Source organism: Mustela erminea, chromosome 14 (assembly GCF_009829155.1).
Source record: "Mustela erminea isolate mMusErm1 chromosome 14, mMusErm1.Pri, whole genome shotgun sequence".
Classification (NCBI taxonomy): domain Eukaryota; kingdom Metazoa; phylum Chordata; class Mammalia; order Carnivora; family Mustelidae; genus Mustela; species Mustela erminea.
In genome coordinates this window covers 19,373,106-19,395,798 of record NC_045627.1, presented here as the reverse complement: position 1 = coordinate 19,395,798, position 22,693 = coordinate 19,373,106, and the positions used below count along the sequence as shown (strand labels likewise).

At 39.5% G+C, this 22,693-nt stretch overlaps 1 protein-coding gene across 2 annotated transcripts in view; it reads right to left on the bottom strand.

The window, feature by feature from the left end:
* PRKG1 (protein kinase cGMP-dependent 1) overlaps positions 1-22,693 on the bottom strand; it is a 1,242,789-nt gene that overhangs the window by 1,070,537 nt on the left and 149,559 nt on the right. For both annotated transcript variants that reach the window (XM_032312294.1, XM_032312293.1), the window contains exon 2: positions 488-654. In XM_032312294.1, coding sequence (XP_032168185.1) covers positions 488-654 — 167 coding nt within the window. The remainder of the gene's footprint in view (positions 1-487; positions 655-22,693) is intronic.

Here is a 22,693-nt window from a genome sequence, read left to right as displayed (position 1 = left end):
ACCAGTCTGATTTCCTTATTCACACATGCACAAAGCACTGAAAACATTCTTTTTATAGAAGCATGATAGCAAGAAACCTAGCCATACACTGAAAATTAGAAGTAGAGTTGACACTTTGATTATCCGGCCCAAAATACTTTCCAATAGTCTCGCACTCTTCTGGAAGCTCCACGAGCTTGCTCAATGACCCAGTGGTGTGCAGACTTACACAGTGTAATAAACAGCATTTTTTCCTCTCACTCTATCATCCTTTCTCCATGTCTAAAAGAATACTAGATTTTCAGCTTAATACTCTAAACACAAACCCTTCATACAACTAGTCAACCACTGTATCTAAGTCCTGTTCCACCTCTCTTCCAAACTGTTTCTCGACAACAAAAGAGGGAAGAATGGAACTGTCCCATGTAATACACTACCATCTGTGTGCAGGCTGATAAGATGAAAAGGGGATATTTGAATGTCAGAGGATTAGAGTTATAAACCATACCTTCCATGACATACACCAGCGACCCCACATCTCCTTCTTTGATGATGCAACTGTCTTTGCCATACTCCACTGGGTACATACAATCCACAATCTCTTGGATCTGCGACAGCTCCAGGTTCTTCATAAAGTCATTGTCAAGGATAGCTTCCTTTATGAGATCCTTGGACCTAGGTAAAGAGAGAGAAGATTTATTGGCACATCAGACAAGCGTTTTCATAGTTTGTGAAGTTCAGCAGAGCCGTACGGCATCCTGGCACACTACAATGCATTTTCTTCTTAGGCATCCAATCATTTTCTGAAAGACCTGAGAACAAAGTAATTCCATGGCCATCAGAAAGGCACTGAGAAATTCTGCTTTAAACAAAGTATCACTGAATGCATGTGTGACCAACCAAAAAGAAGCAAAAGCAAATCATCCCATTTTTTTTTAAGAATGTGTTTAAATCACAATGATTACGAGAAAACCAATGGACAAGCACTGTAAATTGATGTTTGCAACTTAGTTTAAGAATAAATGTGAAAAAGAGACAAGAGAATTTTATGGAATAGACACTACTATCCCGGTATTTCCATATTATAAAAGAACATCAGAATGTGTCATACTATTCACCAGCACAGTAAAAAACAATTTGTTTACTTGTTTCTTCTGTGCCTCTTCCACTAGACCTCGTGCCCTATGAGGGTGGGATCATTAGTTTTTTCTCTCCTCTGTGCTAAATGTTTACAGTAACGCTAGTTACAGTATGGGTTTCAAAGATAATATTTTGACTGAAAAACGATAAAAACTGGATTCCTAATTAATGGTTTGAAAGAACTGGCAGAAATCTGATACTTTTTTATCCATACCTTACACATTTTCAGAGAAAATCTATTTCTCCAAGCGGCTCATAGTGAGGTAACCGGGCAGATAAAACCACTGAATGGGATGTTTTTCAACATGACAGGATTTAGACATGGATGAAACAGGCAGTTAGTGAGAAAGAGATTTACAAATTCTATAACTAGAATTCAGGGAAGTTTTGCAGAACTTAAAGATGGTGATAATTTGATTCTCAGGGGTAAGAAGTTCCAAATGACCTCCTACGGGTACAAAAATTAAAGGGAAACCAAGAAATGTCTTATCAGGAGGAGCACAATCAGAGGGCAGTAGGGGATAAGATAAAAGCAAGATCTTAACAACACAGAGAGAAAGCACAACATCTGGAATTGCATATTAAGAGTGTTAATTTGACAAGTATCTGACTACAAACTGGTCCCCACCCACATTTGCATCATAAGTGGTTCTCAAAGAAATGACCTGAGTAGTGAATACTGAGTAAAAGATTAGCCCTCCCCATTTCCAGGTGCCTTTCCTTCTGGACCTCAGTCCAACTGGACTATTGCCATCACACATTATGTTTTGTAATCGTTTTGGATTTAATAATAAAAAGGTATATAAAAAAATTGAAAATTCACCATTATGAAAACTATACTTAGAATGTACTGTTAGGATGCAATTAAAATTGTTTATGAAGAGTGTTAACAGTGTGGGGGAAATTCTTTCACTATTTTTAAGTGAGAAAGTAGAATACAGAATTGTTTTTAGAGTAAGAGAATGTTTTATATGAGAATGTAGAGATGAAAGAGAAATCTAGAAAACTTAGAATAAAAAAAAAAAAACCCAGGAGATCTCACTTCACATCTATTAGGATGACCATCATCAAAAAGATAAGCAGTTAACAAGTGTCGGTGAGGGTGTGGACAAGAGGGAACCCTCATGCACTGTTGGTGGGAATGGAAATTGGTGCAGCCACCATGGAAAGCAGTAGGCAGGTTTCTCAAAATTTTAAAAATAGCTCTACCATATGATCCAGAAACTCCACTTCTGGGAATATTACCAAAAGAAACAAAAACATTAACTTGAAAAGATATCTGCACCCCCACATTCACAGCCGCATTATTCACAACAGCTGAGACAGGGAAAACAACGTCAGTGTCCACTGGTGGATCGATGTGTGGTATATACACGTGTGCACACATACACACACACACACGGGAATATAATTCTGCCATAAAAGAGGGAATCCTATCATTGGTGACAAATTGGATGAATTTGAAGGAATTATGCTGAGTGAAATAAATCCAAGAGAGAAAAACAAATAGTGTATGATCTCACTTAAATGCGGAATCTTATTTTTTAAAGACTTTCCTTATTTATTTGAGCTAGAGAGAAAGAGAAAGAGCATGAGAAGAGGGAGGGTCAGAGGGAGAAGCAGACTTCCCACTGAGCAGGCAGCCCGACGCAGGACTGGATTCTGGGACTCCAGGATCATGACCTGAGCTGAAGGCAGTCGCTTAACCAACTTAGCCACTCAGGCGCCCATGTGGAATCTAATTTTAAAGAGATATACACACCAAACTCACAGAGCAGAGATGAGATTTGTAGTTAACAGAGGTGGGGGTTGGAGAAGAAGGAATTGGAGGAAGGCTATCAAAATGCACAGACTGGCAGTTAGAAGCTAATTAAGTACAGGGACATGAAGGACAGCAAGATGATTGCTGTTAACACCGCTCTGTGATACAGAGAGAGAGTTATTGGGGAAAATGTTTCACTTTTTAGTATATCTGTAGGAGATGATGGTTGTTTAGTAAAACTGTTTTTTAAAAAATTTATTTATTGATTGATTTGACAGACAGAGATCACAAGTAGGCAGAGAGGCAGGCAGAGAGAGAGGAGGAAGCAGGCTCCCCATGGAGCAGAGAGCCTGACTCGGGACTCGATCCCAGGACTCTGGGATCAAGACCTGAGCTGAAGGCAGAGGCTTTAATCCATTGAGCTACCCAGGTGCCCCAAAACTTACTGTTTTTTAAATAGAAACTTTTATTTCAACATTATTATTGGAATAATAATAATTTATTATTTCACAATAAATGTAAATCAGACCACCATGCTGCGTGCCTTAAACTCATACAGTGATACATATTAATGATGTCTCAGTAAAACTGGAAAAAAATTACCAGCTCGACATAATTATATATGAAGACCTGTGCAAACAGAATGTGACTCTCAGTAAATGGCAGCTGAGGAAGGTGGTAATAATATTAACAGCAGTAATAAAACGGGTAGTGAGAGAGTATGTAATCATGACCTGTAAAAATTTTAGAAGGAACTATACAAAATGTTGGCATGAGTTGCCTTGGGTGATGGAATTAGAGGGGCTCCTGCGTGTCTCAGTCAGTTAAGTGTCTGACTCTTAGTTTCAGCTCAGGTCGTGATCTCATGGCTCGTGAGATCAAGCCCCATTTCAGACTTTGTGCTCAGTGTGGAGTCTGCTTGAGATTCTCTCTCTCCCTCTTCCTTTTCCCCTCCCCCCATTTGCACCCATTCTCTCTCTCTCTCTCAAAATAAATAAATAAACAGGGGAGGAGTCAAGATGGCAGAGAAGTAGCAGGCTGAGACTGCTTCAGCTAGCCGGAGATCAGCTAGATAGCTTATCTAAAGATTGCAAACACCTGAAAATCCATCAGCAGATCGAAGAGAAGAAGAACAGCAATTCTGGAAACAGAAAAACAACCACTTTCTGAAAGGTAAGACCGGCGGAGAAGTGAATCCAAAGCGACGGGAAGATAGACCCCAGGGGGAGGGGCCGGCTCCCGGCAAGCGGCGGAGCAACGGCGCACAAAATCAGGACTTTTAAAAGTCTGTTCCGCTGAGGGGAGGCTAAACCGGGGCGAAGCCCACGCGAGTTCAGCGTGGCCTCAGGTCCCGCAGGGTCACAGAAGGATCGGGGGTGTCTGAGTGTCGCAGACCTTGCGGGTATTGGAACGGGAAAGCCACGGGAAAGCCGGCTACAGAGACAGAGCCGACAGTAAGCTCACAGCTCGGTGTTACCTTGAACTGGTTGCAGGCTCGGTGAGCTCGGAGCGCGGCCAGAGGTCAGGCAGACGGGAGTTACTGGGCGCTGTTCTCTGAGGGCGCACTGAGGAGTGCGGCCCTGGGCTCTCGGCTCCTCTGGGCCGGAGACCAGGAGGCCGCCATTTGTATTCCCATCCTCCGGAACTCTACGGAAAGCGCTCAGGGAACAAAAGCTCCTGAAAGCAAACCCGAGCAGATTACTCACCCCGGCCCGGGTAAGGGCGGTGCAATTCCGCCTGGGGCAAAGACACTTGAGAATCACTACAACAGGCCCCTCCCCCAGAAGATCAACAAGAAATCCAGCCGAGACCAAGTTCACCTACCAAGGAGTGCGGTTTCAATACCAAGGAGAGCAGCAGAATTCCAGAGGAGGAGAAAGCCAAGCACGGAACTCATGGCTTTTTCCCTGTGATTTTTTTTTAGTCTTGTAGTAAATTTAATTTTTTTCTTTTTAATTTTTTGTTTTTTTTTTCTCGCCTTCGGGTAAATTTTTTTTTTAAACTGTTACCTTTTTCTTTTTTAACGATTTTTTACTAGTTTATCTAATATATATATTTTTTATTTTTTACATTTTTCTTAGGTGTTTTCTTTTTTTTTTTAATTCTTTTCTTTTCTTTTTTTTTTTCTTTTTTCTTTTTTTTTTCTTTCTTCCTTTTTGAACCTCTTTTTATCCCCTTTCTCCACCCTCACGATTTTGGATCTCTTCTAATTTGGTTAAAGCATTTTTTCCTGGGGTTGTTGCCACGCTTTTAGTATTTTAATTGCCCCTTCATATACTCTTATCTGGACAAAATGACAAGACGGAAAAATTCAACACAAAAAAAAGAACAAGAGGCAGTACCGAAGGCTAGGGACCTAATCAATACAGACATTGGTAATATGTCAGATCTAGAGTTCAGAATGACAATTCTCAAGGTTCTAGCCGGGCTTGAAAAAGGCATGGAAGATATTAGAGAAACCCTCTCGAGAGATATAAAAGCCCTTTCTGGAGAAATAAAAGAACTAAAATCTAATCAAGTTGAAATAAAAAAAGCTATTAATGAGGTGCAATCAAAAATGGAGGCTCTCACTGCTAGGATAAATGAGGCAGAAGAAAGAATTAGTGATATAGAAGACCAAATGACAGAGAATAAAGAAGCTGAGCAAAAGAGGGACAACAGCTACTGGACCACGAGGGGAGAATTCGAGAGATAAGTGACACCATAAGACGAAACAACATTAGAATAATTGGGATTCCAGAAGAAGAAGAAAGAGAGAGGGGAGCAGAAGGTATACTTGAGAGAATTATTGGGGAGAATTTCCCCAATATGGCAAAGGGAGCGAGCATCAAAATTCAGGAGGTTCAGAGAACGCCCCTCAAAATCAATAAGAATAGGCCCGCACCCCGTCACCTAATAGTAAAATTTACAAGACTCAGTGACAAAGAGAAAATCCTGAAAGCAGCCCGGGAAAAGAAGTCTGTAACATACAATGGTAAAAATATTAGATTGGCAGCTGACTTATCCACAGAGACCTGGCAGGCCAGAAAGAACTGGCATGATATTTTCAGAGCACTAAAGGAGAAAAACATGCAGCCAAGAATACTATATCCAGCTAGCCTATCACTGAAAATAGAAGGAGAGATTAAAAGCTTCCAGGACAAAACAAAAACTGAAAGAATTTGCAAATACCAAACCAGCTCTACAGGAAATATTGAAAGGGGTCCTCTAAGCAAAGAGAGAGCCTACAAGTGGTAGATCAGAAAGGAACAGAGAGGGGGGCGCCTGGGTGGCTCAGTGGATTAAGCCGCTGCCTTCGGCTCAGGTCATGATCTCAGTGTCCTGGGATCGAGCCCCGCATCGGGCTCTTTGCTCAGCGGGAGCCTGCTTCTCTCTCTCTCTCTGCCTGACTCTCCGCCTACTTGTGATTTCTCTCTCTGTCAAATAAATAAAAAAAAAAAAAAAAGAAAGGAACAGAGACCATATACAGTAACAGTCACCTTACAGGCAATACAATGGCACTAAATTCATATCTCTCAATAGTTACCCTGAATGTTAATGGGCTAAATGCCCCTGTCAAAAGACACAGGGTAACAGAATGGATAAAAAAACAAAACCCATCTATATGTTGCCTCCAAGAAACTCATTTTAAGCCCGAAGACACCTCCAGATTTAAAGTGAGGGGGTGGAAAAGAATTTACCATGCTAATGGACATCAGAAGAAAGCAGGAGTGGCAATCCTTATATCAGATCAATTAGATTTTAAGCCAAAGACTATAATAAGAGATGAGGGAGGACACTATATCATACTCAAAGGGTCTGTCCAACAAGAAGATTTAACAATTTTAAATATCTATGCCCCCAATGTGGGAGCAGCCAACTATATAAACCAATTAATAACAAAATCAAAGAAACACATCAACAATAATACAATAATAGTAGGGGACTTTAACACGCCCCTCACTGAAATGGACAGATCATCCAAGCAAAAGATCAGCAAGGAAATAAAGGCCTTAAACGACACACTGGACCAGATGGACATCACAGATATATTCAGAATATTTCATTCCAAAGCAACAGAATACACATTCTTCTCTAGTGCACATGGAACATTCTCCAGAATAGATCACATCCTCGGTCCTAAATCAGGACTCAACCGGTATCAAAAGATTGGGATCCTTCCCTGCATATTTTCAGACCACAGTGCTCTAAAGCTAGAACTCAACCACAAAAGGAAGTTTGGAAAGAACCCAAATACATGGAGACTAACAGCATCCTTCTAAAGAATGAATGGGTCAACCGGGAAATTAAAGAAGAATTGAAAAAGATCATGGAAACAAATGATAATGAAAATACAACGGTTCAAAATCTGTGGGACACAACAAAGGCAGTCCTGAGAGGAAAATATATAGCGGTACAAGCCTTTCTCAAGAAACAAGAAAGGTCTCAGGTACACAACCTAACCCTACACCTAAAGGAGCTGGAGAAAGAACAAGAAAGAAACCCTAAGCCCAGCGGGAGAAGAGAAATCATAAAGATCAGAGCAGAAATCAATGAAATAGAAACCAAAAAAACAATAGAACAAATCAACGAAACTAGGAGCTGGTTCTTTGAAAGAATTAATAAAATTGATAAACCCCTGGCCCGACTTATCAAAAAGAAAAGAGAAAGGACCCAAATAAATAAAATCATGAATGAAAGAGGAGAGATCACAACTAACACCAAAGAAATACAAACTATTATAAGAACATACTATGAGCAACTCTACGCCAACAAATTTGACAATCTGGAAGAAATGGATGCATTCCTAGAAACATATAAACTACCACAACTGAACCAGGAAGAAATAGAAAGCCTGAACAGACCCATAACCAGTAAGGAGATTGAAACAGTCATTAAAAATCTCCAAACAAACAAAAGCCCAGGGCCAGACGGCTTCCCGGGGGAATTCTACCAAACATTTAAAGAAGAACTAATTCCTATTCTCCTGAAACTGTTCCAAAAAATAGAAATGGAAGGAAAACTTCCAAACTCATTTTATGAGGCCAGCATCACCTTGATCCTAAAACCAGACAAGGATCCCACCAAAAAAGAGAGCTATAGACCGATATCCTTGATGAACACAGCTGCGAAAATACTCAACAAAATACTAGCCAATAGGATTCAACAGTACATTAAAAAGATTATTCACCACGACCATGTGGGATTTATTCCAGGGCTGCAAGGTTGGTTCAACATCCGCAAATCAGTCAATGTGATACAACACATCAATAAAAGAAAGAACAAGAACCATATGATACTCTCAATAGATGCTGAAAAAGCATTTGACAAAGTACAGCATCCCTTCCTGATCAAAACTCTTCAAAGTGTAGGGATAGAGGGCACATACCTCAATATCATCAAAGCCATCTATGAAAAACCCACCGCAAATATCATTCTCAATGGAGAAAAACTGAAAGCTTTTCCGCTAAGGTCAGGAACACGGCAGGGATGTCCATTATCACCACTGCTATTCAACATAGTACTAGAGGTCCTAGCCTCAGCAATCAGACAACAAAAGGAAATTAAAGGCATCCAAATCGGCAAAGAAGAAGTCAAATTATCACTCTTCGCAGATGATATGATACTATATGTGGAAAACCCAAAAGACTCCACTCCAAAACTGCTAGAACTTATACAGGAATTCAGTAAAGTGTCAGGATATAAAATCAATACACAGAATTCAGTTGCATTTCTCTACACCAACAGCAAGACAGAAGAAAGAGAAATTAAGGAGTCAATCCCATTTACAATTGCACCCAAAACCATAAGATACCTAGGAATAAACCTAACCAAAGAGACACAGAATCTATACTCAGAAAACTATAAAGTACTCATGAAAGAAATTGAGGAAGACACAAAGAAATGGAAAAATGTTCCATGCTCCTGGATTGGAAGAATAAATATTGTGAAAATGTCTATGCTACCTAAAGCAATCTACACATTTAATGCAATTCGTATCAAAGTACCATCCATCTTTTTCAAAGAAATGGAACAAATAATGCTAAAATTTATATGGAACCAGAAAAGACCTCGAATAGCCAAAGGGATATTGAAAAAGAAAGCCAACGTTGGTGGCATCACAATTCCGGACTTCAAGCTCTATTACAAAGCTGTCGTCATCAAGACAACATAGTACTGGCACAAAAACAGACACATAGATCAATGGAACAGAATAGAGAGCCCAGAAATAGACCCTCAACTCTATGGTCAACTAATCTTCGACAAAGCAGGAAAGAATGTCCAATGGAAAAAAGACAGCCTCTTCAATAAATGGTGCTGGGAAAATTGGACAGCCACATGCAGAAAAATGAAATTGGACCATTTCCTTACACCACACACAAAAATAGACTCAAAATGGATGAGGGACCTCAATGTGCGAAAGGAATCCATCAAAATCCTTGAGGAGAACACAGGCAGCAACCTCTTCGACCTCTGCCGCAGCAACATCTTCCTAGGAACAATGCAAAAGGCAAGGGAAGCAAGGGCAAAAATGAACTATTGGGATTTCATCAAGATCAAAAGCTTTTGCACAGCAAAGGAAACAGTTAACAAAATCAAAAGACAACTGACAGAATGGGAGAAGATATTTGCAAACGACATATCAGATAAAGGACTAGTGTCCAGAATCTATAAAGAACTTAGCAAACTCAACACCCAAAGAACAAATAATCCAATCAAGAAATGGGCAGAGGACATGAACAGACATTTCTGCAAAGAAGACATCCAGATGGCCAACAGACACATGAAAAAGTGCTCCATATCACTCGGCATCAGGGAAATACAAATCAAAACCACAATGAGATATAACCTCATACCAGTCAGAATGGCTAAAATCATCAAGTCGGGAAATGACAGATGCTGGTGAGGATGCGGAGAAAGGGGAACCCTCCTACACTGTTGGTGGGAATGCAAGCTGGTGCAGCCACTCTGGAAAACAGCATGGAGGTTCCTCAAAATGTTGAAAATAGAACTGCCCTATGACCCAGCAATTGCACTATTGGGTATTTACCCTAAGGATACAAACGTAGTGATCCAAAGGGGCACGTGCACCCGAATGTTTATAGCAGCAATGTCCACAATAGCCAAACTATGGAAAGAACCTAGATGTCCATCAACAGATGAATGGATCAAGAAGATGTGGTATATATACACAATGGAATACTATGCAGCCATCAAAAGAAATGAAATCTTGCCATTTGCGACAACATGGATGGAACTAGAGCGTATCATGCTTAGCGAAATAAGTCAAGCAGAGAAAGACAACTATCATATGATCTCCCTGATATGAGGAAGTAGTGATGCAACATGGGGGCTTAAGTGGGTAGGAGAAGAATAAATGAAACAAGATGGGATTGGGAGGGAGACAAACCATAAGTGACTCTTAATCTCACAAAACAAACTGAGGGTTGCTGGGGGGAGGGGGTTTGGGAGAAGGGAGTGGGATTATGGACATTGGGGAGGTATGTGCTTTGGTGAGTGCTGTGAAGTGTGTAAACCTGGTGATTCACAGACCTGTACCCCTGGGGATAAAAATATATATTTATAAAAAATAAAAAATTAATCTAAAAATAAATAAATAAATAAATAAACAAATAAACAGAACTCTATATTTATTTATTTATTTATTTATTTTCTTTCTACTTTCTCAGTTCATAGAATTTTCTAGAATGGGCATGCTCTTTTACATGGAAAAATCTTTCTTTTTAAAGGTAGTTTATAAAAATCAACTGCTATGAAAAGAAAGAGAAAATAACCTCATTTAATTCTCATTTTAATAATGACATATTTAATATTGGTTAGATATTATTGGCATATTCAGCACTATTTTTTTCAACAGGTTCTTGCTCATATGGTCTGTGTTTAAATACTAATGGTACGAACTTTCACTTAATAAAGAGGCAGCCCAGTCATTAGGGACCTCAGAATAGACTGTTTTATAAGTGAGACTTTTACTTTAGTCTGACAGGGTTCTTAGCTATTTGGTTAATTTCAGCTTGTCAGAACTCCATTTCTCCTGAGGCACAGAGCTGTTTCTTTTGAGTCTTCAACATAAGATCCAGAACTCTGTCCCCATCTATGATTTTCATGAAATTTCCTTTCTTAATTCTCTTCACCATCTCTGAACTCTAGAATGGCAGTAGATCTCTTGTTCTAGGATCATGTTTCTGAACATCAGGACATACAGCACTGACCTTCGGGAACTTAATTTTAATCACAATAGTATAAATATCCTCTTGACTAAAAATTCCTTTGTTTTCTTTGCATTGAAGAATGAGGTCATCAATAGGTTCAAATTTTCCTTTCCCTTTTCTTTTTTTTAAGAAGATTTTATTTATTTGTCAGAGGGAGAGACAGAGAGCACAAGCACGAGGAGCGGCAGAGGGAGGGGGAGAAGCAGGTTCCTCACTGAGCAGGGAGCCCAATGTGGGATCATGATCTGAGCTGAAGGCAAACGCTTAACTGACTGAGCTACCCAGGCATCCCACATTCATATTTTCTAATATACTAAAGCCTGGATGCTATCAGTGCCAGAATCCCAACCTGTTTAGCTACAGATGGTATCTTATCCTCTGGGAAATACTAATAGTGCTCCGTTAAAAATCTAAGCCCTAGCAATGCCACCAGCTTAGAAGTAAAGCCTTATTCCAAAAAAATAAATAAATAAAGATTCACTCAGTCCAAGGATGACTGAAGAAAACTGCTTTCTCTTTTCTCATAAGTGGCACTATTATCTTGTTTCACAGAGACATCAGAAAAGGTGAAAAGCAAGGTGGTCTACCACCATCTCTCAGAACCATTCAAATTTTCCAAATGCTTTCCATGAAGTCAGTGGGGAAGGGGAACTTCAAGAGGCTCTTGCTTCTCACATGTCTTTTTAAATGCAAGACCCTCAGTCTCAAGTCTCTGAAGAAACACACAGAAGATACTCATCTATGAGTTCGTGTCATGTTAAAACACACCAAGACATAGACAACCTACGTCTTACCATTTATCCCTTCACATGAGTATTGTCCAATAACACATTTGCCTTTAAAATATCACAAATGATGTCTCGTGCCCCGTGAAGTGTAACTCGAAGATATTCTTGTTGAGGAATCTTTAATACCCTGCCTCTCCGTGCAATTTTCCTTTCTGTGCTTTCTAGCCAAAAGCATGACACATTAGATCAGCTCTCACTAGTCTCCACCTGCTCCAACCTATGGACCATAATCCATCAGAGCCTCTACCTCACAATCCTATGAATCTTTTCCTACCCCTGAAGAAAGAATTGAAGATGCTCACTGTCACTAAAACATGATGGTGCACGTGAGACCTGTGAGCTCTGTTATCAGCATGGGAGCTGCGGAAAGCTGCTATCGCAAGTTCCAGAAGGTGGCTATCTCCTCTCGGAGTACATATTTTAGCAACACACTGCCTGAATGCAGCAGCCCGACCTGGGGCTGTCAGAAGCAAATACAAAGCTCTCAATTTCTGATCGTTCCTGTCTGCTTCTATGTATAAACAATCTCTAGAATTTTTTTTTTCTTCCACACTCCAAATGTGTGGCTTTCAAAGTACAAACACCCTAAAAGGAACCAAGTTATTTTGAACTATCCCTTTTGATTTGTCATCATCAATTTGTCAGCCTCTAAAATATTGGCGATATATAATGGTGGGCTGGTAAACTGACTTTCCAGAAGGGGGAGGAAAAAAAAAAAAACAACACAAAAAACCCTGGTTGGTAGCATCTGCCAATTTCTATGGTATAAACACTCCCACCATAGCTGATTTCAAGCTACTAATGTAAAGTCAACCTGCTTGCAAAATTCCTGAAAATTTAACAAGCAGTTCCTCTATGAGCCAGTAAGAGTTGGCTCCAACACATGGCTGGAGATAGATTATTTTTCTAACACCCTGAGAATTTAATGTGCCTTAATATATAAGTGTAGAAACCAACATGACAATCCTTTCCTTCTTTTGAAATTTCATCAGGTGGTATAATATCCCCCAGATCATGTAATGCCACGATTTCCAGCCATAGGTCTTCTAAAATTTCAAGTTATAGAAGATGAACTGGGAAGTCCATGCCCCCATTTACTTACTGCAGATTCCTGAATAGACACAAAGAGCATTCGATAGAAACTGTCTTTCTACACAATCTTAGGTAACCATTTCCCTATACTTCTTAAGGAAGTATAGGGAAATGTACACCCACCTCTCTAACAAGAAAGCCAGCAGTATTCACTATCAATACACACAGCCTCTGTTTTCTCAACATTAACCAAAGGATATTGTACATTGTGGTTCCCTAGAGTAGGTCAGCAAGAGCTAGCCTTATCTCGAAGAGCAGGGAAGGTTGTTTCAGGCGAGGCAGGGGGTTGGAGGGTAGGAAAGGGTCATGAAGGCTTCTCTGAACTCGGGACTACATGGCAGTAAGATCTAACCATGTAAAGATTAAGGAGAAGAGCACTCGAAGTCAAAGAAAAAACACATACAAAGAGGAAGGGGTTGGAATGAGCTTGATCTGTCCAGAGACTCAAAAGAAGACCTCTGTGGCTGAAGGACAGACTGGACAAGAAGCAAAGGGACAGGGGATGAGATTTCAAGTGGGAAGAAGGTGAGTGTCCTAGCTTCTTGAAGGCTGGGAGAGACCCTCGGTGTTTTCCAAAGCCTCAGGAACTCCGTGAAGGAGGAGAAGGGGTATGGCTGACAGGTGAGAGATCAGACATAAAAAAATATAAATAACATAAATGTAGTTTAAAATATTACTGAATTCATGGAGGTTTTCTGCCATGTGTTTCACTGATTAATGGATGCTAAAGCTATAACTTACTACTATGTTAATAGGGAGAACCCCTGTCTCATAAATCCCACATTTTCTTGGATTTTGAGTCACTGACTCTCAGGCAACTTTTGCATATTAAGAAAGAATAAGGTCTCTTCTCTGATGTCAGGATATCTTCCAAGGCCAAGAATTTTCTGTCCATTGACAGCCTCTATCCCCTGTGGAAGGCACACCATGCAATAGCAAATATGACCGAGCCCAAACAGGTGAAAATTAATATCTGGTCTCTCCCTTTGAGAAAGACTTCCAGGCACTTAAAAAAAATTGTTAAAGCTACTAAATAATCACTAATAGTGAAAATCACCGAAAGCACTTGAAAAATGTCATATAAAAATTCTGCAGGCAAGATGGCAGAGGAGTAGTGGACTGAAATGACATCAGGTCCCAGGAGTTCAGCTAGAGAGTTATCAAACCATTCTGAAAACCCACAAACTCAACAGGAGATTGAAGAGAAGAGCAGCAATTCTAGGAACAGAAAATCAACCACTTTCTGAAACATAGGACATGCGGAAAAGTGAATCCAAGCAACAGGAAGATGGGGTGGGGCTGGCTTTTGGCAAGCGGCAGAGCAATGGAGCACAAAATCAGAAATTCTAGAAGCTGCTCCATTGAGGGATACCACTCCAGAGGCTAAAAGGGGGTGTAGCTCTCACAGGGACATTGTGGTCTTAGGTCTGATGGGGTCGCAGAAGGATCGGGCTGTCTGAGTGTAGCAGAGCTCGCAGGTATCAGAGCTGGGAAGCTGGTGCAGAGATGGAGCCGAGGAGTGAGCCCTCAGCTTGGGGTCACTGTAAAGTGTGATTTGCGGCACAGTCAGGCCACTGCTCTTGAACAGGGACATCGCAAGTGGCACATCCGCAGAGACTCACCTTCCTCCTCTGGAGGCAGGAATCTGCTAGGTTTGGAGACTTCAAATGGGGCTGTGCGCCAGAGATAGAAATGCTCAGTCACAGGCCAGGTGCGAACAGAGTGTGGCCAGAGACCAGGAAGACGGGAGGCACTGACTGCTTCTCTCTGAGGGTGCCCTGAGGAGTGAGGCCCCAAGCTCTCGGCTCCTCCAGGCTGGATGTTGGGAGGCCGCCATTTTCGTTCCCGTCCTCCAGAATTCTACGGAAAGGAAAGCATTCAGGGAACAAAAGCTCCCGAGAGCAAACCCAAGCAGATTCTTTAGTCTGGCCCCTGGCAAGGACGGGACAATTCCACTTCCAGCAAAGACATTTGAGAATCACTGCAACAGGCCCCTCCCTCAGAAGATTAGCAAGAACACCCAACCAAGACCAAGCTCAGAGATCAAGGAGAAGGGCGGAACTCCAGAGATAGGGGGAAGCAACACATGGAATTCATGGCTTTCTCCCCATGATCCTTTAATCTTGCAAAGTTGAATTAAATTTTTAAATTTTTTTTCTTATTCTATTTTTTTAACTTTTCCTCTTTCCTCTTTTAACCTTTTTTAACTAGTTTATCATAACAATACCTTTCTAAAAAAATAATCTTTTTAAACCTTCATTAATGATCATATTTTATCATTATCAAATAATTGATATTTTATCAATTATTTGATAAAAAATATCATTATCAAAATAATCATATTTTATCATTCATTGTATTTAACTTTATTTTTTGTAAATATATATCAGGGTTTTTTTTCTAAAAAATTTTGGGACACAATTTCTTCTAATAGATCAAAATATACCCTAAATCTAGCACAAGGCCTTTTTCTTGTCTCCAGTCCTAGCACATTCTCTCCCCTCAACCTGTATTTTTTTCTTCTTTCTTTTTTCAACCAACTTATCTAAACAAATCCTTTTTTTAAAATTTTTGAATTTTCATCTTTACAGTCATATTCCATCCCTTCATTGTATTTACCCTTATTTTTCATATATGTATATGTACATATATGTATATATATATTTTTTTTCTTTCTTTAAAATTTTTGGAGGAAGTTTCTTCTAAGAGAGCAAAACGCACCCACAATCAAGTGGGTGGCTCTGTTCTATTCACCAGTCTAATATATATATATGTATACATAGATATATATTTTAATTTCTTTTTACCCCCTTACTTCTTCCCCTGGCTTGGGGTCTCCTCTGATTTGGTTACTGTACATTTTTCTGAGGTCTTTGCCACCCTTTTAGTATTTTATTCTCTCATTCATATATTCTTACCTGGATAAATGACAAGGCAGAAAAACTCACCACTTTTTTTTGTGGTGAGTTTTTGAGTTTTTGAGGCAGTACTAACAGCTAGGGACCTAAGCAATACAGACATTGGTAATATGTCAGATTTAGGTTCAGAATGATGATTCTAAAGGTACTAGCTGGGCTCAAAAAAGGCATAGAGAATATTAGAGAAACCCTGTCTGGGGAAATAAAGTCCCTTTCTGGAGAAATGAAAGAACTAAAACCTAACCAAGCTGAAATTAATAAAGGAATTAATGAGGTGCAATAAAAAATGGAGGCTCTTGCTGCTAGGAAAAATGAGGCAGAAGAGAGAATTCATGATATAGAAGACCAAATGACAGAGAAGAAAGAAGCTGAGCAAAAGAGAGACAAAGAACTACTGGACCACGAGGGGAGAATTTGAGACCTAAGTGACACCATACGACGAACAACATTAGAATAATTGGAATTCCAGAAGAAGAAGAAGGGGGGGGCAGAAGATATATTGGAGCAAATTATAATAGAGAATTCCCCTAATATGACAAAGGGAAAAGCATCAAAATCCAGGAGGCAAAGAGAACCCCCCTCAAAATCAATAAAAAATAGGTCCACATGCCATCATCTAATACTAAAACTTACTAGTCTTAGTGACAAAGAGAAAATCCTGAAAGCAGCTCAGGACAAGAAGTCTGTAATATACAATGATAGAAATATTAGATTGGCAGAAGAATTATCCACAGAGACCTGGCAGGCCAGAAAGAACTGGCATGATATATTCAGAGTACTAAATGAGAAAAATACGCAGCCAAGAATACTCTATCCCACTAGGCTATCATTGAAAATAGAAGGAGATAAAAAGTTTCCAGGACAAACAAAAATTTAAAAAATTTGCAAACACAAAACCAACCCTACAGGAAATATTGAAAGGGGTCCTCCAAGCAAAGAGAGAGCCTAAAAGTAGTAGACCAGAAAGGAACAAAGACAATATACAATAACAGTCACCTTACAGACAATACAATGGCACTAAATCCGTGTCTTTCAATAGTTACCCTGAATGTAAATGGGCTAAATGCCCCAGTCAAAAGACACAGGGTATCAGAATGGATAAAAAACCAAAAACCCAGTGATATGCTGTCTGCAAGACACTCACTTTAGACCCAAAGACACCACCAGATTGAAAGTGACTGGGTAGAAAACCATATATCATGGTAATGGACATCAAAAGAAACCAGGGGGGGGCAATCTTTTTATCAGACAAATCAGACTTTAACCCAAACATTGTAATAAGACATGAGGAAGGTCACTATATCATACTCAAAGGGTCTGTCCAACAAGAAGACCTAACAATTTTAAATATCTATGCCCCTAACATGGGAGCAGCCAACTATATAAATCAATTAATAACAAAATCAAAGAAACACATCGACAATAATACAATAATAGTAGGGGACTTTAACACCCCTCACCCTGAAATGGACAGATCATCCAAGCAAAAGATCAACAAGGAAAGTAAGGCCTTAAATGACACACTGGACCAGATGGACATGACAAATATATTCAGAACATTCCATCCAAAAGCAATAGAATGTGTATCCAAAAGCAATAGAATACACATTCTTCTCTAATGCACACAGAACATTCTCAAGAATAGATCACATCCTGGGTCACAAATCAGGTCTCAACCAATACCATAAGACTGTGATCATTCCCTACATATTTTCAGGCCACAATGCTCTGAAGCCAGAACTTAATCACAAGAGGAAAGCTGGAAAGAACTTAAATACATGGAGATTAAAGAGCATCCTACCAAAGAATGAATGGGTCACCTAGGAAATTAAAGAAGAACTGAACAAAATTCATGGAAACAAATGATAATGAACAAATGATAATGATCATGAACAAAATCTGTGGGTAATAGCAAACGTGGTACTGAGAGGAAAGTATATAGTGATACAAGCCTTTTTCAAGAAACAAGAAAGGTCTCAAATACACAACCTAACCCTACACCTAAAGGAGCTGGAGAAAGAACAACAAAGAAAGCCTAAACCCAGCAGGAGAAGAGAAATAATAAAGATCAGAGCAGAAATCAATGAAACAGAAACCAAAAGAACAGCAGAACAAATCAATGAAACTAGGAGCTGGTTCTTTGAAGGAATTAATAAGATTGATAAACCCCTGGCTAGACTTATCAAAACAAAAAGGGAAATGACCCAAATAAATAAAACCATGAATGATAGAGGAGAGATCACAACCAACACCAAGGAAATACAATTAGAAGGACGTATTACGAGCAACTATACACCAGCAAATTTGACAATCTGGAAGAAAAGGATGCATTCCTAAAGACATATAAACTACCAAAACTGAACCAGGAAGAAAAGAAAACCTGAAGAGACTCGTAACCAGTAAGGAGATTGAAGCAGTCATCAAAGATCTCCCAACAAACAAGAACTCAGGGCCAGACGGTTTCCCAGGTGAATTCTACCAAACATTTAAAGAAGAATTAATACCTATTCTCCTGAAATTGTTCCAAAAAACAGAAATGGAAGGAAAACTTCCAAACTCATTTTATGAGGCCAGCATTACTTAATCCCAAAACCAGACAAAGACCCCATCAAAAAAGGGAATTACAGACCAATATCATTGATGAACACGATGCAAAAATTCTCACCAAAATACTAGCCAATAGGACCCAACAGTACATTAAAAGGATTATTTACCACAACTAGGCGGGATTTATTCCAGGGCTGCAAGGTTGGTTCAACATTCACAAATCAATCATTGTGATATAATACATTAATAAAAGAAAGAATAAGAACCATATGATACTCTCAATAGATGCTTAAAAAGCATTTCACAAAGTACAGCATCCTTTCTTGACCAAAACTCTTCAAGGTATAGGGATAGATAGCATATCCCTCAATATCATCAAAGCCATCTATGAAAAATCCACATTTTTCATTGAGAATAAAAAATATTCTCAATGGGGAAGAACTGAGAGCTTTCCCCCTAAGGTCATGAACATGGCAGGGATGTCCATTATCACCACTGTTATTCAACATACTACTAGAAGTCCTAGCCTCGGCAATCAGACAATGAGAAGAAATAAAAGGCATCTGAATCAGCAAAGAAGTAGTCAAACTCTCACTCTTTGCAGAGGATATGGTAGTTTATGTGGAAAACCCAAAAGACCCTACTCCAGAACTCCTCATATAAGAATTCAGTAAAGTGTCAGGATATAAAAATCAATGCACAGAAATCAGTTGCATTTCTATATACCAACAGCAAGACAGAAGAAAGAGAAATTAAAAAGTCTATCCCATTTATAATTGCTCCCCAAACCATAAGATACCTAGGAATAAACCTAACCAAAGAGGCAAAGAATCTGTACTCAGAAAACTATAAAGTACTCAGGAAAGAAATTGAGGAAGACACAAAGAAACGAGAAAATGTCCCATGCTCATGGATTAGAACAAATATTGTGAAAATGTCTATGGTTCCTAAAGCAATCTACACATTTAATGCAATCCCTATCAAAATACCATCAAATTTTTTTTCAAAGAAATGGAACAAATAAGCCTAAAATGTATATGGAACCAGAAAAGTTCTCGAATAGCCGGAGGAATGTTGAGAAAGAAAGCCAAAGTTGGCGGCATCACAATTCCAGACTTTAAGCTCTATTACAATGCTGTAATCATCAAAGACAGTAGGGTACTGGCACAAAAACAGACACATAGATTAATGGAACAGAATAGAAAGCCCAGAAATGGACCCTCAATGCTATGGTCAACTAATCTTTGACAAAGCAGGAAAGAATGTCCAGTGGAAAAAGGACAGTCTCTTCTATAAATGGTGTTGGGAAAACTGGACAGTCACATGCAGAAAAATGAAACTGACCATTTCCTTACATGACACACAAAAATAGACTCAAAATGGATGAAAGACCTCAATGCGAGACAGGAAGCCATAAAAATCCTTGAGAATAACACAGGCAGCAACCTCTTTGACCTCAGCCACAGCAAATTCTTCCTAAAAACATCCCCAAAGGCAAGGGAAGCAAGGGCAAAAATGAACTATTGGGTATTCATCAAGATCAAAAGCTTTTGCACTGTAAAGGAAACAGTCAACAAAACCAAAGACAACTGATAGAATGGGAGAAGATATTTGCAAACGACATATCAGATAAAGGACTAGTATCCAAAATCTAAAAAGACCTTATCAAACTCAATGCCCAAGGAACGAATAATCCAATCAAGTAATGGGCAGAAGACATGAACAGACATTTCTGCAAAGAACACATCCAAATGGCCAAGGGACATATGAAAAAGTGTTCCACATTGGGATGCCTTGGTGTTTCAGTCAGTTAAGTGTCTGCCTTTGGTTCAGGTCATGATCCCAGGGTCCTGGGATCAAGTCCCATATTGGGCTCCTTGTTCAGTGGAGAGTCTGCTTCTCCCTCTACCTGCTCTGCTTACCACTCCCCTGCATGCAGTCTCTGACAAATAAATAAAAATAAAATCTTTAAAAAAAGAAAAAAATTATTCCACATTACTCGGAATCAGGGAACTACAAATCAAAACCACAGTGAGATACCACCTCATACCAGTTAGAATGGCCAAAATTAACCAGTCAGGATCAACAGATGTTGGCAAGGATACAAAGAAAGGGGAACCCTCCTACACTGCTGATGGGAATGCAGGCTGGTGCAACCACTCTGGAAAACAGCATGGAGGTTCCTCAAAGAGTTGAAAATAGAGCTATCCTATGACCCAGCAATCACACTACTGGGTATTTACCCTAAAGATACAAATGTAGTGATCCAAAGGGGCACGTGCCCCCCAATGTTTATAGCAGCAATGTTTTTAGCAGCAATGTCCACAACAGCCAAACTATGGAAAGAACCTAGATGTCCATCCACAGATGAATGAATAAAGAAGATGTGGTGTGTATACATACAATGGAATACTATGTAGCCATCAAAGAAATGAAATCTTGCCATTTGCAACAACTTGGATGGAAATAGAGGGTATTATGCTGAGTGAAATAAGTCAATCAGAGAAAGACAATTATCATACGATCTCTCTGATATGAGGAATTTGAGAGGCAGAGTAGGGGTTTGGGAGGTAGGGGAGGAAAAAATGAAACAAGATGGGATCAGGAGGGAGACAAACCATAAGAGATTCTTAATCTCACAAAACAAACTGAGGGTTGCTGGGGGGAGGAGGGGTATGGGGAGCATGGTTGGGTTATGGACAATGGCAAGGGTATGTGAAATGGTGAGTGCTATGAAGTGTGTAAGCCTGAGGATTCACAGACCTGTACCCCTGGGGCAAATAATGCATTATATGATAATAAAAATAATTAATAATTTAAAAAAAACTCTTGAAATCAGCTTCTTGGCTACAAAAGCAAAAACAAGACTCACAATATCATCAGCTCTCAGCAGTCAGTTCTAGGCTCATGCGTCAGGAGAAGCGTTTTAAATTTTATTTAAAATTTTAAATATATTTTAAACTTTAAATTTATTTTAGCAGTTTAAATATTTTAAATGCAGTTTCAAAGCCCCCCCCCACCTCTAGTATTGTCTGTAGGTGGCCTGTCAGAAGTCCAAACCCCCCTGTAGATGGTTTACTCAGATAAAGTCATTGCAAGGCCCCTTAAGAGTTGCTAATGTCAGGAGTCACCACAATAGGGTAACTCCCCCCAGCTGCTATGAAGTATTCGGGGGGTCCCCTGTAAGGAAGACAAATTCTGGAAGTGGTCCTCTTGCTGCCCCAAGGGTTACAATTCTGTCCAAACAGTGGGTACTATTTCTTGTGTGACGGCTTTCCTGAACGAGCTCTGTAGATAGTAGCTGGCCGAGAACAAAGAAATATCAATCAGCCCCCATTCCTTATTTTTTTTTTTTAATCAGTCCCAATTTCTAAAAGATAACATTTAATCCTGCCAAGCTCCTGACCAACTGAGAGATTTCCTCAAAACTGAAAATCAGCTTTCAACAAGTTTCAGGCTGTATTTTCACATCAACCAATTATGCTGCGGCTCTTCCCATCTTGCAGCAAAAACGGTCACGAAGAAATCAAAACGGTTTGCAGCATTCAGAATGAAAATCAGCATCTGATACAAAACATGGGAATCGCTGGGCCAAAATATGTGACAGCAACATAGTTCCAATGAATGTTTTATCTATTAATTATCTAGTAATCTTTTGTCTATTACATGCATTGCAAATAATTTCCGGTTGCTTTTCCCTTCTAATATTTACCCTATGGTTCTAAAATAGATGAATATCTAAATGCAATTGAGATATTTTAACTGTAAAGAAAAAACAACAGTTGGGACAAGGAGAAGATCATTAGCCCATAATATCTGTGTATCCAACTATCCCATAAGCCTTCTCCTTGTTTAACTAATACTCTGTGCTCATTCCAACTAACTAGCAACAGTATGAAGTAGCTGTTGAAATCACTGCTGTGATGTTAACAGATGGAGCAGACTTGGACTAATTAAAGGAAAAGGAAATTATTGTTCTTTGTACGTGTTCACCGGCTTCCGAAAAGTCCATGTGAAAGCCTTCCATTCAACTATTCAAGTCATTCAGCCCTCTAGACACGCATTTTACAGCCACTTCGTACCAGCGAGCCTCACTTAAAATAGAACAGTGTCCAAAAGAGCCCAGATCAAACTCCTATCCTCTGAACTTCTCTTTCATATTGTGGAAGTAGAAAAGTGGGGTTTCACAGAAGTACCGTCAAGTGCTTTCCATGTGATTAAGTCAGACCATCCGTGTTACATTACAGAGTGTAA